The sequence below is a fragment of the Mercenaria mercenaria genome, chromosome 1 (genome assembly GCF_021730395.1).
Source record: "Mercenaria mercenaria strain notata chromosome 1, MADL_Memer_1, whole genome shotgun sequence".
NCBI classification, from domain to species: Eukaryota; Metazoa; Mollusca; class Bivalvia; order Venerida; family Veneridae; genus Mercenaria; species Mercenaria mercenaria.
Window position 1 is genome coordinate 61,324,117 of NC_069361.1, and position 16,005 is coordinate 61,340,121.

Here is a 16,005-nt window from a genome sequence, read left to right on the forward strand (position 1 = left end):
GTGTTTTGATACACTTTATCTTTATCTCTCTTATAACTTAATATTTTTGACACAGACTCAAGCTATTGATAATTGTGCTAAATCTTCATCCACCATTGGAGTCATTAAACACTCCAGTGACAGCTCCAGCTTCCTCAGATGGGCCCAGCCTTTGTTTATAGCTCACCTAAGCACAAAGTGCTCAAGGTGTGCTTTTGTGATCGCCTTGTGTCCGTCATCGTCAGTCGTCCGTCCGTCTGGCGTCAACAGTTTGACTGTTAACACTCTAGAGGTCACAATTTTGGCCCAAACTTAATGAAACTTGGTCAGAATGTTACACTCAATTAAATCTTGGATGATTTCAATATTGGGTCATCTTTTTTTTTTGGAAATAACTTGAGAACCACTTGATCTACAATGTTGAAACTTAATAGGATGATTGGACATGCAGAGTAGATGACCCCTATTTATTTTGAGGTCACTTGATCAAAGGTCAAAGTCACAGGAGCCTGAACAGTGGCTTGAGAACCACTAGGCCAAGAGTGTTGAAATTTAGCGGGATGACTGGACATGCCAAGTAGATGATCCCTATTGCAGCCAACCATCAGTGTCTCTTTGACTTTCGCTCCTGACCTCTATTGACTTCTTGCCTATAGGACTTTGCATTGGGGGAGACATGCGCTTTTTAGCTCACCTGTCACAAAGTGACAAGGTGAGCTTTTGTGATAGCGCAGTGTCCGTCGTCCGTCCATGCGTCCGTAAACTTTTGCTTGTGACCACTCTAGAGGTCACATTTTTCATGGGATCTTTATGAAAGTTGGTTAGAATGTTCACCTTGATAATATCTAGGTCAAGTTCGAAACTGGGTCACGTGCCATTAAAAACTAGGTCAGTAGGTCTAAAAACAGAAAAACCATGTGACCTCTCTAGAGGCCATAATTTTCAATGGATCTTCATGAAAATTGGTCAGAATGTTCATCTTGATGATATCTAGGTCAAGTTCGAAACTGGGTCACATGCGGTCAAAAACTAGGTCAGTAGGTCTAAAAATAGAAAAACCTTGTGACCTCTCTAGAGAACATATATTTCACAAGATCTTCACGAAAGTTGGTCAGAACGTTCACCTTGATGATATTTAGGTCAAGTTCGAAACTGGGTCATGTGCCTTCAAAAACTAGGTCAGTAGGTCAAATAATAAAAAAACCTTGTGACCTCTCTAAAGGCCATATTTTTTATGGGATCTGTATGAAAGTTGGTCTGAATGTTCATCTTGATGATATCTAGGTCAAGTTCGAAACTGGGTCACGTGCCGTCAAAAACTAGGTCAGTAGGTCTAAAAATAGAAAAACCTTGTGAGCCCGCCCGCTTAGCTCAGTAGGTAATAGCGTTGTTTACGGACCGCGGGGTCGCGAGTTCGATCCTCGGGCGGGGCGTATGTTCTCCGTGACTATTTGATAAACAACATTGTGTCTGAAATCATTAGTCCTCCACCTCTGATAATTCATGTGGGGAAGTTGGCAGTTACTTGCGGAGAACAGGTTTGTACTGGTACAGAATCCAGGAACACTGGTTAGGTTAACTGCCCGCCGTTACATGACTCAAATACTGTTGAAAAACGGCGTTAAGCCAAAACAAACAAACAAAAACCTTGTGACCTTTCTAGAGGCCATATATTTCACAAGATCTTCATGAAAATTGGTCAGAACGTTCACCTTGATGATATCTAGGTCAAGTTCGAAACTGGGTCACGTGCCTTCAAAAACTAGGTCAGTAGGTCAAATAATAGGAAAACCTTGTGACCTCTCTAAAGGCCATATTTTTCATGGGATCTGTGTGAAAGTTGCTCAGAATGTTCATCTTGATGATATGTAGGTCAAGTTGGAAACTGGGTCACGTGCGATCAAAAACTAGGTCAGTAGGTCTAAAAATAGAAAAACCTTGTGACCTCTCTAGAGGCCATATTTTCCATGGGATCTGCATGAAAGTTGGTCTGAATGTTCATCTTGATGATATCTAGGTCAAGTTTGAAAGTGGGTCACGTGCTGTCAAAAACTAGGTCAGTAGGTCAAATAATAGAAAAACCTTGTGACCTCTCTAAAGGCCATATTTTTCAATGGATCTTCATGAAAGTTGGTCTGAATGTTCATCTTGATGATATCTAGGTCAAATTCGAAACAGGGTCATGTGCGGTCAAAAACTAAGTCAGTAGGTCTAAAAATAGAAAAACCTTGTGACCTTTCTAGAGGCCATACTTGTGAATGGATCTCCATAAAAATTGGTCAGAATGTTCACCTTGATGATATCTAAGTCAAGTTCGAAAGTGGGTCACGTGCCGTCAAAAAGTAGGTCAGTAGGTCAAATAATGAAAAAACGTTGTGACCTCTCTAGAGGCCATATTTTTCATGAGATCTGTATGAAAGTTGGTCTGAATGTTCATCTTGATGATATCTAGGTCAAGTTTGAAACTGGGTCAACTGCGATCAAAAATTAGGTCAGTAGGTCTTGAAATAGAAAAACCTTGTGACCTCTCTAGAGGCCATACCCTTGAATGGATCTTCATGAAAATTGGTCAGAATGTTCACCTTGATGATATCATGATATCTAGGTCAAGTTTGAAACTGGGTCATATGCCTTAAAAAACTAGGTCAATAGGTCAAATAACAGAAAAACCTTGTGACCTCTCTACAGACCATATTTTTCAATGGATCTTCATGAAAATTGGTCAGAATTTTTATCTTTATAATATCTAGGTCAAGTTCAAAACTGGGTCACATGAGCTCAAAAACTGGGTCACTATGTCAAATAATAGAAAAACCGACGTCATACTAAAAAACTGGATCATGTGGGAAGAGATGAGCATTTCAGGACCATCATGGTCCTCTTGTTTACAAAAGCATTTTCTAGTTATCCCACTTTTTGCTTAAAATCATATTTAATGTTCTTTATCTCTCTTATTACTGAATACATTTGACACAGACTCAAGCTATTGTTCAATATCTTCATTCTTATTGGAGTCATTAAACACTCTAGTGACAGCTCCAGCTTCCTCAGATGTGCCCAGTTACACTATCCAGCACCGAAATAGTCGAGCGTGCTGTCTCCTGTGACAGCTCTTGTTAAGATACAGCCTTGAAATTTGGATGACATGTACATTTTTGCACACCCATCTTAAAACTGACTTTCCGTGGCCATAAATGTGACCTACTTTCTTAATATTTTAGCGCCAATTTGGCTTTTGAAACATATAGCTCATTACTCAGGTGAGCGATCCAGGATCATCATGGCCCTCTTGTCTGTCATATCTTTGTTACCATTGCTTATATCTTACTGTAACTTCACATAAACATTGTCCAGCATACAAAGTATGTGCAGGGGCTGGCCCCATTATACATAAGGTCAAGGTCACCAAGGTGTTATACTTGGGTTATTATGTCTCCCACCACACAGTGGTGTGGGAGACATATTGATTTACTCCAGTCTGTGTGTCTGTCTGTTTGTCTGTGTGTGTGTCTGTCACAAAGCTTGTCCGCACTCTTAAGTCGAACATTTCTCATCCGATCTTCACCAAACTTGAACAAAATGTGTTTGACCATAAGACCTCGGCCAAGTTCGATAACTAGCCAAAGCCGCCCAGGCACATTTGAATTATGGCCCTTGAATTACTGATTGAGTCCACTCGTCCAAGCCATCTAGAGAAACTAGACATTTTTCATAGGGCAGTTGTCGGAAAAAGCTTGTCCGCACTCTTAAGTCAGACATTTCTCATCTGATCTTCACCAGACTTGAACAAAATGTGTTTGACCATAAGACCTCGGCCAAGATCTATAACTAGCCAAATCTGCCCAGGCACTTTTGAATTATGGCCCTTGAATTACTGATTGAGTTCACTCGTCCAAGCCATCTATTAGGGTCCACTCATCTAATCCATCTAGAGAAACTAGACATTTTTCATAGGGGCAGTTGTGGAATACATGCGCATTTCTCAAAAGCATCTCTAGTTTTTAAGGTTAAAGTTTTTCGGCAACCTTTGTTTTTCTGTCATATCTTTTTTTTAATATCGGGGTGATAGGAATTGTCTCCATCTGTCCTTCTGTCCTTCTCTCCGTAACATTTTGTGTCCGCTCTGTATCTCGTAAACCCCTTTAATGATGTAGCCTTCCATTTTGTGTCAGCTCTGTATCTCCTGAACCCCTTGAAGAAATTTCAAGAAACATCGGTCAAATGATCACCTCATCAAGACGATGTGCAGAGCTCACGAGTCAGCCATGTCAGCTTAAGGTCAAGGTCACAACTCTGGGTCAAATGTTTGAGCCTTCCATTTTGTGCCCGCTCTGTGTCTCCTAAACCACTTGAAGGATTTTCATGAATCTTGGGTCAGTTGATCACCTCAACAAGACGATATGCAGAACTCACGAGTCAGCCATGTTGGCTCAAGGTCAAGGTCACAACTCAAGGTCAAAGGTTTGAGCTGTCCATTTTATGTCTGCTCTGTATCTCCTAAACTCCTTGAAGGATTTTGATATGACTTTGCTGTAATATTCACCTTATCAAGACAATGTGCAGAATTCAAAATTCACCCCTGCCAGCTTAAGGTCAAGGTCACAACTTGAATGTTTGTAGCTTCCACCCAATAGCATCAACCCTTTCACTATCCGTAACAATGGCGGGGGATATAGCTGTCTTTCAGACTGCCTTGTTACTATTGCTTATATCTTACTGTAAGGACTTCGGACATTTTCCTATTCAGATTGCCTATCAAATTAAGTAAAAACTGACCTAGGGCTAGACTTCTGAAATAGCATAATAAAGATAGTTAAAGACCATTTCTTGATATATTCGAATGAATTTTACAAGTTTGTTAACAAAAAAGATGATTTTGTAGACATATCTCATTTTCATTTTTATTGAAATATGAACATTAATCAGTTTTATGTTTTAAACACCTTTCCTCCCAAAATATTTCACATGCCTGTGTAAACGATTATGATGTATGTATGTTGCAAAAATGGTACTTGGTCACAGGGGGGAAAATGTTAAAAATTGAAAAAAAAATACATACAGGGTGTCAGCAAATGAATTTTACATATTACAATAAGATATTTTGACACTTTTTGGATGTGTTTCCTAAATCTTACATGTCTACAGCCTTATTCGTTCTTGTAAGATATTTCAAGCCCAGAAAACAATAATAAATTAAAAGGGGACATAGAACTTCAAGCTTGAAAGCAGACTGATCCTGGTATGTACATCTTATGAATTTTTTGATTGAATGTCATGAGAATTGAGGCAACTGCGTCTGTCGCAAGTCATGAACCAAGCAAGTTTCTTAGACATATATCAGTGTGCGACATTAATGGTAGCCCGATCGCCAATGGCTATGAAAAATCGGCTCGGGCGACAGAAAATTGGCAGACCGTAGCCCATCAGGCTATAAAAAATTTCTGAGGAATAAATTTACCAAAAAGATCATTGCAAACATGGGAGCAAAATAGTTGCTTTGAAGCTTCAAACTTCGCTCAGATCCAATCTCAAAGTGAATTCAAGTCGCCCGAATTTTTTTTTGATGTGCACTCGCTAATCTTTTGACAATTTGCACCATGTCATAATGTGCGTTGAATACACATACACACTCGCCGATAGCATAATTTAAGCTCCGCCTACTTCAGGTACTTGTGAGATTTTCGCGAGAAATGTGAAAGCAAATTAAATTATCGGTTTCAGCAGAGGCAATTGTAATAGGCCAATCAGTGCCGCGGTTACGTCTTTGACACTTAGCATTTAATTGTCAACACGTGCGAGTCGTTTTCTAAAGAAATTGTCAATTACATATGCGATTAATTGGAATTATAGACACAATTATTTGGTATCCATGGTAAAAGAACGACATGTAAGGTATTAACTTCGTAAAACTAACTTTGATGGATGAATTGATTTGAATACCGGTATGTATTTCTAGGTTTGACACAGTTTACTTTCAGTTTTATTCGAATGAGAAGCTGTTCACACAAGTGGTGACTGGGTATAAATGATAAACCCCTTTTCATCCTGCATTCATATATTACACGATATAGCAACAAAAAAATTGGCGTTTCAGCATTTTTTTTTAAACCTGAGTTATTAGATTGGGATATGTCGTTGGTCGGGCGGGCGGGCAGACGGGCGGCGGCGTCAAACTGGTGTTTCCGGTCAATAACTTTTGTTTCGGTAAAGATATTTGAATAAAACTTGGTATGTTTGTAGCTTATATCATTTTTATAGCTTGTATAGAAAAACCTTGTGACCTCTCTAGAGGCCATATATTTCACAAGATCTTCATGAAAGTTGGTCAGAACGTTCATCTTGATGATATCTAGATCAAGTTCGAAACTGGGTCAAGTGCCTTCAAAAAGTAGGTCAGTAGGTCAAATAATAGAAAAACCTTGTGACCTCTCTAAAGGCCATATTTTTCATGGGATCTGTATGAAAGTTGGTCTGAATATTTCACAAGATCTTCATGAAAATTGGTCAGAACCTTCATCTTGATGATATCTAGGTCAAGTTCGAAACTGGGTCACCTGCCATCAAAAACTAGGTCAGTAGGTCAAATAATAGAAAAACCTTGTGACCTCTCTAGAGTCCATATTTTTCACAAGATCTTCATGAAAGTTGGTCAGAACGTTCCCCTTGATGATATCTAGATCAAGTTTGAAACTGGGTCAAGTGCCATCAAAAACTAGGTCAGTAGGTCTAAAAATAGAAAAACCTTGTGACCTCTCTAAAGGCAATATTTTTCATGGGATCTGCATGAAAGTTGGTCTGAATGTTCATCTTGATGATATCTAGGTCAAGTTCGAAACTGGGTCACGTGCGGTCAAAAACTAGGTCAGTAGGTCTAAAAATAGAAAAACCTTGTGAACTTTCTAGAGGCCATATATTTCACAAGATCTTCATGAAAATTGGTCAGAACGTTCACCTTGATGATATCTAGATCAAGTTTGAAACTGGGTCACGTGCGGTCAAAAAGTAGGTCAGTAGGTCAAATAATAGAAAAACCTTGTGACCTCTCTAAAGGCCATATTTTTCATTGGATCTGTATGAAAGTTGGTCTGAATGTTCATCTTGATGATATCTAGGTCAAGTTCGAAACTGGGTCACGTGCGGTCAAAAACTAGGTCAGTAGGTCTAAAAATAGAAAAACCTTGTGACCTCTTTTGAGGCCATATATTTCATGAAATCTTCATGAAAATTTGTCAGAATGTTCACCTTGATGATATCTAAGTCAAGTTCGAAAGTGGGTCACGTGCTATCAAAAACTAGGTCAGAAGGTCAAATAATAGAAAAACCTTGTGACCTCTCTAGAGGCCATATTTTCCATGGGATCTGTATGAAAGTTGGTCTGAATGTTCATCTTGATGATATCTAGGTCAAGTTCGAAACTAGGTTACGTGCGGTCAAAAACTAGGTCAGTAGGTCAAATAATAGAAAAACCTTGTGACCTCTCTAAAGGCCATATTTTTCAATGGATCTTCATGAAAGTTGGTCTGAATGTTTATCTTGATGATATCTAGGTCAAGTTCGAAACAGGGTCATGTGCGATCAAAAACTAGGTCAGTAGGTCTAAAAATAGAAAAACCTTGTGACCTCTCTAGAGGCCATACTTTTGAATGGATCTCCATAAAAGTTGGTCAGAATGTTCACCTTGATGATATCTAGGTCAAGTTCGAAACTGGGTCACGTGCCATCAAAAAGTAGGTCAGTAGGTCAAATAATGAAAAAACGTTGTGACCTCTCTAGAGGCCATATTTTTCATGGGATCTGTATGAAAGTTGGTCTGAATGTTTATCTTGATGATATCTAGGGCAAGTTTGAAACTGGGTCAACTGCGATCAAAAACTAGGTCAGTAGGTCTTGAAATAGAAAAACCTTGTGACCTCTCTAGAGGCCATACCCTTGAATGGATCTTCATGAATATTGGTCAGAATGTTCACCTTGATGATATCTAGGTCAAGTTTGAAACTGGGTCACGTGCCTTAAAAAACTAGGTCAATAAGTCAAATAATAGAAAAACCTTGTGACCTCTCTAGAGACCATATTTTTCAATGGATCTTCATGAAAATTGGTCAGATTTTTTATCTTGATAATATCTAGGTCAGGTTCAAAACTGGGTTACATGAGCTCAAAAACTAGGTCACTTTGTCAAATAATAGAAAAAACGACGTCATACTCAAAACTGGATCATGTGGGAAGAGGTGAGGGATTCAGGACCATCATGGTCCTCTTGTTAAAAATGTTAATAAAACTGATAATTTGCAAAGTAAAAATTTATTTTTTGTTCTAAAACACTTTATAATAGACATACATTAAGGCATATGCCTATTATCCCCCCGCCAAAGGCGAAGGGGATATTAGAAATGCTCTCCGTCCATGCGAGTGTGCGTCCGTCCGTCCATCCGCAACGATCTTTGTCCGGAGCATAACTCCAAAAGTACTGGAGGGATTTTCTTCAGATTTCATACACTGATAGAACACATTGGGAGGAAGTGCAGTGAGCAGGAACAATAACTCTACCAAGCCTATTTTTTGAGTTATTCCCCTTTATCTTATTTTCTTTAAACATTTTGTCCGGAGCATAACTCCAAAAGTACTGGAGGGATTTTGTTCAAACTTCATACACTGATAGAACACATTGGGAGAAATTATCCCCCCACCAAAGGCGAAGAGGATATTAGAAATGCTCTCCGTCCGTTCGAGTGTGCGTCCGTCCGTCCGTCCGCAACGATCTTTGTCCGGAGCATAACTCCAAAAGTACTGGAGGGATTTTCTTCAAACTTCATACACTGATAAAACACATTTGGAGGAAGTGCAGTGTGCAAGAACAATGACTCTGCCTTGCCTATTTTTTGAGTTATTCCCCTTTATCATATTTTCTTTAAAAAAATTGTCCGGAGCATATCTTCTTCATGCATGGAGGGATTTTGATATATCTTGGCATAAATGTTCACCACCATGAGGCGGAGTGTCATGCTCAAGAACCAGGTCCCTAGGTCTAAGGTCAAGGTCACACTTAGAGGTCAAAGGATACAAGAATGAAAACCGTGTCCGGAGCATTTCTTCTTCATGCATAGAGGGATTTTGATATAACTTGGCACAAATGTTCACCACCACGAGACACAGTGTCATGCGTAAGATCCAGGTCCCTAGGTCTAAGGTCAAGGTCACACTTAGAGGCCAAAGGTCAGATACAAGAATGACTTTGTCCGAAGCATTTCTTCTTCATGCATGGAGGAATTTAGATGTAACTTGGCACAATTATACATCATCATGAGACTAAGTGTCATGTGCAGTTCCCTTCTTTAGAATTACTTCCCTTTGTTGTTACTTTAAATAGCTTTTATTGTAACTTTTTCATTACTAGTCATAGGGAAAAATCGAGACCACTTTTCTGTAGTACAACATGCATGCTACATCCACTTTTGAGGTGTAGTTTGACCAATCTCTACCTGGTAAAGATTTTTGTGTGGACTTACAATTTTTATCCGCCGACGAAAGTCGGAGGGATATAGTTTTGGCGTTGTCCGTCCTTCCGTCCGTCCGTCCGTCCGGAGCCATATCTAGGAAATGGTTGAGAATATTTATATATTACTTCATACACATGTTCACCACTATGAGTTTTTGCGGCCCACCAAGTTTCAGTTAGATTGCCCTAGTAACACCAGAGTTATGGCCCTTAGAAGTTTCTAGTGTTAACTATATAGGGTACTATAAATATGGCAATTTCTGCATCATAACTTTTGATATATTTGACCTAGAACTATGAAACTTAAACAGACTTTAGATCACCATAATGTGGTTGTGTACACACAATTTCATTCAGATTTATTTTGTAAATTAAGAGTTATTGCCCTTTAATTGTATAAAATTCCACAAATTTGTACATAACAAACTTACCATTTGGTAGAATTTCATTAAATTTCTTTCATTCTTTTCCATGAACATTTATTGTAAACATGTGAAGTTGTGTACCCACTCCTGGTCACCTCCTTACCTTCATCACACCCTCTCCCCCTCTCATCACACCCTCTCCCACTCCCGACCCCCCACCCCCCCAAAAAAAATTATTCCTTATTTTAGATTTTTTTCAAACAAACGTCATATACATGTTCACCACTCTGAGGTTATGGGGCCCATCAAGTTTCAGTCAGATTGCCCAAGTAACACCAGAGTTATGGACCTTAGAAGTTTCTAGTGTTAAATATATAGGGTACTATAAATATGGATATAAGAATTTAGAGCACTATAATGTGGTTGTGCACACACATTTCCGTAGGGATTCTTTTGTAACTTCAGAGTTATTGCCCTTTAATTGTCTAAAAATCCACATATTTGCACATAACAAACTTACCGTTTGGCAGAATTTCATTAAATTTCTTTCATTTCTTTCATTTCTTTTCCCTGAACATTAATTATTAACATGTGAAGTTGTTCACCCACACCTGGTCACCAGCTTGTCTTGGTCACACCCCCTCCCCCTCCCAAAACCCCTTCCCCCTCTAAAAATTTTTTAAATTTTTTTTCATGCCTTATTTTAGATTTTTTTCAAACCTTCCTTGAATACTTATCAACATGCAAGTTGTACCATTCCCCCACCTCGCATTTCAATTAACTGCATTTAATTTTAAAAGCTAAGCTTATTACAGTAGGCATATCCTATTCAAAATAAATTCTTTAGTCAGGATCAAAGTATCATACATTTATTATGTACTCTTTAATTAAACATTTGTTTTCTGTTAAATTGATTTTGACTAATGAAATTATTTGCTTCTTATTAACATCCTTAACTTTTTGCCGGATATATTTTTTTGCCATTCCTCACCACAGACCCTTTCGGCGGGGGATACCAATTCATCGAATTTGACTGTTTTTTTTTTTTTTTTTTTTTTTTTTTTTTTTTAGATTAATTTCCCTTAGTTGTTACTATAAATAGCTTATATTGTAACATTTTTATAATTGACCGTAGCGAAAAAACAAGACCACTTATCTGTGGTACAACATAGATGTTACTTTCCAATTTTAGGTGTATTTTAAGGTATCTCTACCTGGTAAGGAGTTTTTTTTTTGTGGACTTAGAAAAACAAAAGACTTACAATGATTACTAAACAACCACAAAATTAAAATTCCATTTGCAAATACAGCTGCTATAGTAAAGAAAATTGCTGTGACAGGCATATATTGTGACATTCTGGCACTCTTATTCCCTGTTAGATTTCCATTCCTTCTTTTTACAGTAGCCATATAGAAAAACATCATAGCTATACTGTTCATGAAAATTAATAAAATTTAGCAGTAAACCACCTTACCACTGACTTATTCTTTCTTCCACATCTTTAGAACCTCTGATGCGGACCACAACTAAACGGTTCTTCAAAGCTTTCCCCAAAATTAATACTTTCAGACACTAACTTGCCAGGAACTTTAGCCTTCGATTATAATATGCCCAGCGGGGGGATTAGCCATGTCTGACATGGCTCTTGTTTCACAAAAGATACACATTTTACATTTTTCAGAAAATACGACCCTCAGTCACAAACTGCTCAAATTTCAAGACAACGAATATGAAATAAAATTATTTTTTGTGACAGTTTGATAACATATAACTAATTGATGCGTAATTGAAGCCATTATATAAAATTATCAGCTATTGAAGTCATGAAATGGCATTGAAATTTGGGTAAAATCCATAGCATAATGTCTGATGTCCTTTCACATAAACATTGTCCAGCATACAAAGTATGTGCAAGGGCTGGGCCCATTATACCCAAAGTCAAGGTCACCAAATTGTTATACCTAGGTTATTTTTAAGGTTAATGTTTTTCGGCAACCTTTGTTTTTCTGTCATGTCTTTGTTACTATTGCTTATATCTTACTGTAACTTCACATAAACATTGTCCAGCATACAAGCAAAGTATATGCTGGGGTTGGGTTCATTATACCCAAGGTCAAGGTCACCAAGTTATACTTGGTATTATTTTCATGTTAATTTTTTTTTCGAAAGCTTCGATTATAAATATATCTTTGGTACGTTAAAAGATAATGACTTGAAATTGGAAATATTTCTTTATAATCATCATCTGCATGTGTGGTTACAATCCCAATAACTTTAATTTTTTTTTAGACAGAATTATGCCTCTCCAAGGGTAATAAATGACACGTCATAACAACAAGTAAATTGCCTTTGTACTGAAACTTCAAGGATTTCCTACTAGCATGTACCACTACATTTCTTTTGAATATTTCCTGCAAAATTCATCAGAAAACCTTTTATCCCAACTTTTTGCAGGTTAAATGATTACGTGAGTATAAAACTTGATCAGTAAAACCAATGTAGATAGCAAATATTTATACCAGTATACTGGATTTTCTTTTCCAGAATATTTTGTGTAAAGAGTTGACGTTGCCTCCCAGTGACTTGGCCCACAGTGCTGCCAGAGTTTGTGTCATCCCTTGCAGTGGGGACAGTCAGTCAGCCTCCTGTATTGCTGTGTCACCAGAGGGTGTGGTCAGGTACTGGTCAAATATTGCGTACGAAGCATCGTCAATGGAGATCAGCGCTGAACTGAAGGGAGAGGAATGTGATTGTGTAGTCAATCTTTATGTTAGTATGATAAAATTATTTACCTGAGTCAAATATAGACATTCAGAAATATGGTACTTCTCTTAGTTGTTATTAATCATATCGCACAATTTATAAAACTTCATTTCCTTGTGGCTTGAAAATTTTACTTGTTATACTTTTGCTATTTTTATATGCCCGTTTTGAAAAAAGTGATGTATTAGGTGATGGCATGTGCGTCTGCATGTCCGTCCATCCATCTGTCATACATATGGTATGTCTGAAGTATAACTTAATAACCATTCAAGGTATCGACTTTAAACGTGGCCTATTGGTAGATGGCGATGAGACGATGTGCATAGCTTTTTATCAAGGTTGGTAGGTCTAAGGTCAAGGTCACAAAATGGAGATCAAAGGTCAATTTTGACCCTCTCTTGTCCTGGACATAATAAGTATTCAAGCTATTGACTTCAGTCTTGGCATATAAGTAGGTGGCTATGAGACAATGTGCTTAGCGCATGAAGCAGGTCTGTAGGTCAAAGGTCAAGGTCATTGCAAGGTTAATCTGTCCGTCATATTTTGTGTCCAGAGCATAACTTGATAACCAGTTGAAGTATTTACTTCAGAATTGGCATATAGGTGGATGGCAATGAGAATATGTTCATAGTGTATGAACTTGATCTGAAGGCCGAAGGTCAAGGTCACAAACTGAGTTCAAATCCATTTTTTGTATTTTGTGACCAGAGCACAATTTCAACGCTATTCAAGGTATTGACTTTAAACTTGGTATATGAGGTGATTGAGGAGTGCAGCAATCCACATTACTTCTCTCCCCTACACTTTGGACCCTATTCAAGCTCATGAACTTGGCCAGTAGGTCATAGGTCAAGATCACAAATTGATTTCAAATCTGTACTCTGTATTTTGTGTCTGGAGCAAAATTTCAAATCTATTCAAGGTGTTTACTTTAAACTTGGAATAAAGGTGAGTGATGATAATCAAGTAACATGATAGAGATGGTACCTAAACAATTCAAATTCGTCTTTACAGATTATTGTGCAACCCCGCCCCCCATGAGTGGTGGGGGCATATAGATTTGGTCTCGTCCATGCGTCCGTCCGAAGTTCGTGACGCGCCTAGCTCAAAAAGTATTTGATTTAAATTGATGAAACCTTGCATGAGTCTTTATAATGATATGAACTTGAGTACCTCCTATTTTTCGTCAGGCTCCGCCCCCTATTTCCAGAGTTATGGCCCCTGAAATAGTCAAAAATGCACATTTTCACCTTGTGACACACCTAGCTCAAAAAGTATTTGATATAGATTCGTGAAACCTTGCATGAGTCTTAATCATGATATGAACTTGCGCACCTCCTATTTTTATCCCCTGCCGATGAAATCGGGAGGAGTGTATTGAAATAGCGTTGTCCGTCCGTCATGTCTGTGCGTGTGTCCTTGTGTCCGTCTGCAGCCATTTCTCAGTAACTAGCAGGTAGAATTTCATGAAACTTGAAATAAACATGAACTAACATACTGCGATTATGCCCGTCAAGTTTTTAGCTCACCTGAGCACGAAGTGATCAAAGGTGAGCTTTAGTGATCGCCCTGTGTCCGTCGTCCATCGTCCGTCCATCTGTCCGTCCGTCCGTCCGTCGTCAACAATTTGACTGTTAACACTCTAGAGGTCACATTTTTGGCCCAATCTTAATGAGACTTGGTCAGAATATTACCCTCAATAAAATCTTGGATGAGTTCGATATTGGGTCATCTGGGGTCAAAAACTAGGTCACCAGGTCGAATCAAAGGAAAAGCTTGTTAACACTCTAGAAGTCACAATGTTGGCCCAATCTTTATGAAACTTGGTCAGAATGTTACCCTCAATAAAATCTTGGACAAGTTCGATATTGGGTCATCTAGGATCAAAAACTAGGTCACCGGATCAAATCAAAGGAAAAGCTTGTTAACACTCTAGAGGTCACAATTTTGGCCCAATCTTAATGAAACTTGGTCAGAATGTTACCCTCAATAAAATCTTGGACGAATTTGATATTGGGTCATCTGGGGTCAAAAACTAGGTCACCAGGTCAAATCAAAGGAAAAGCTCGTTAACACTCTAGAGGTCACATTTTTGGCCCAATCTTAATTAAACTTGGTCAGAATGTTACCCTTAATAAAATCTTGGACGTGTTCGATATTGGGTTATCTGGGGTCAAAAACTAGGTCACAAGGTCAAATCAAAGGAAAAGCTTGTTAACACTGTAGAGGCCGCATTTATGACTGTATCTTCATGAAACTTGGTCAGAATGTTAATATTGATGATCTTAAGGTCCAATTTGAATCTAGGTCATGTAGGATAAAAAACTAGGTCACCAGGTCAAATCAAAGGAAAAGCTAGTTTACACTGTAGAGGCCACATTTATGACCTTATCTTAATGAAACTTGGTCAAAATGGTAATCTTGATGATCTATAGCTCAAGTTCAAATCTGGGTTAGGTGGGGTCAAAAACTAGGTCACCAGGTCAGATCAAAGGAAAAGCTTGTTAACACTGTAGAGGCCGCATTTATGACTGTATCTTCATGAAACTTGGTCAGATTGTTAATATTGATGATCTTAAGGTCCAATTTGAATCTGGGTCATGTAGGATAAAAAACAAGGTCACCAGGTCAAATCAAAAGAAAAGCTAGTTTACACTGTAGAGGCCACATTTATGACCTTATCTTAATGAAACTTGGTCAAAATGGTAATCTTGATGATCTATAGCTCAAGTTCAAATCTAGGTTAGGTGGGGTCAGAAACTAGGTCACCAGGTCAAATCAAAGGAAAAGCTTGTTAACACTCTAGAGGCCATATTTATGACTGTATCTTCATGAAACTTCTGCAGCCATTTCTCAGTAACATGGGTGAAAGTTTTCCAGAATACTCTGGAAGTTCCGGATTTTCCATCTCGGCGGGGATCGTTTTTCCAAATCGTCTAAATCCGGGTCGAAATTCGGGGGGGAGGGGGGAGGGGTATGGTGTCATCATCATCATTCAACAAAGCTTGAAAAATCAATCAATCGCCGACAAACACAATCGACTGTATTTATCACATATGCCGTTTGCAGCGCATCTCGCATATCGTCAGTATGTAACAACAATTTTGATTGGCCCGCATAGGCGCTGTACTTCAATGAAAACAACTGTTATTTTTTTCATAAATTTTACATGCTCCGAAAAGTTCCCGCGCGTCAGAATTTGCACGGACTTTTGTCTGCAGCATGCATTTCTCGATTTCTTGCATGCAATTTTATCTTCAAACACGAAGAACATGCAGACGCCTCATATATTGCGAGTTATGTCTTATGCGAGTACTGGCGGTTTAAAGTCTGGATAGGGATGAGTGGACCTCTCTGTATGCTCGTCCAATCGGGCGAGTGGATTTTACCTGGTAACTTTA

General features: G+C 38.4%; 1 protein-coding gene across 1 annotated transcript in view; it reads left to right on the forward strand.

The window, feature by feature from the left end:
• LOC123566185 (nuclear pore complex protein Nup133-like) overlaps nt 1–16,005 on the forward strand; it is a 420,170-nt gene that overhangs the window by 60,729 nt on the left and 343,436 nt on the right. The window contains exon 4 of the mRNA XM_053549042.1: nt 12,386–12,610. Within this exon, the coding sequence (XP_053405017.1) occupies nt 12,386–12,610 (225 nt within the window). The remainder of the gene's footprint in view (nt 1–12,385; nt 12,611–16,005) is intronic.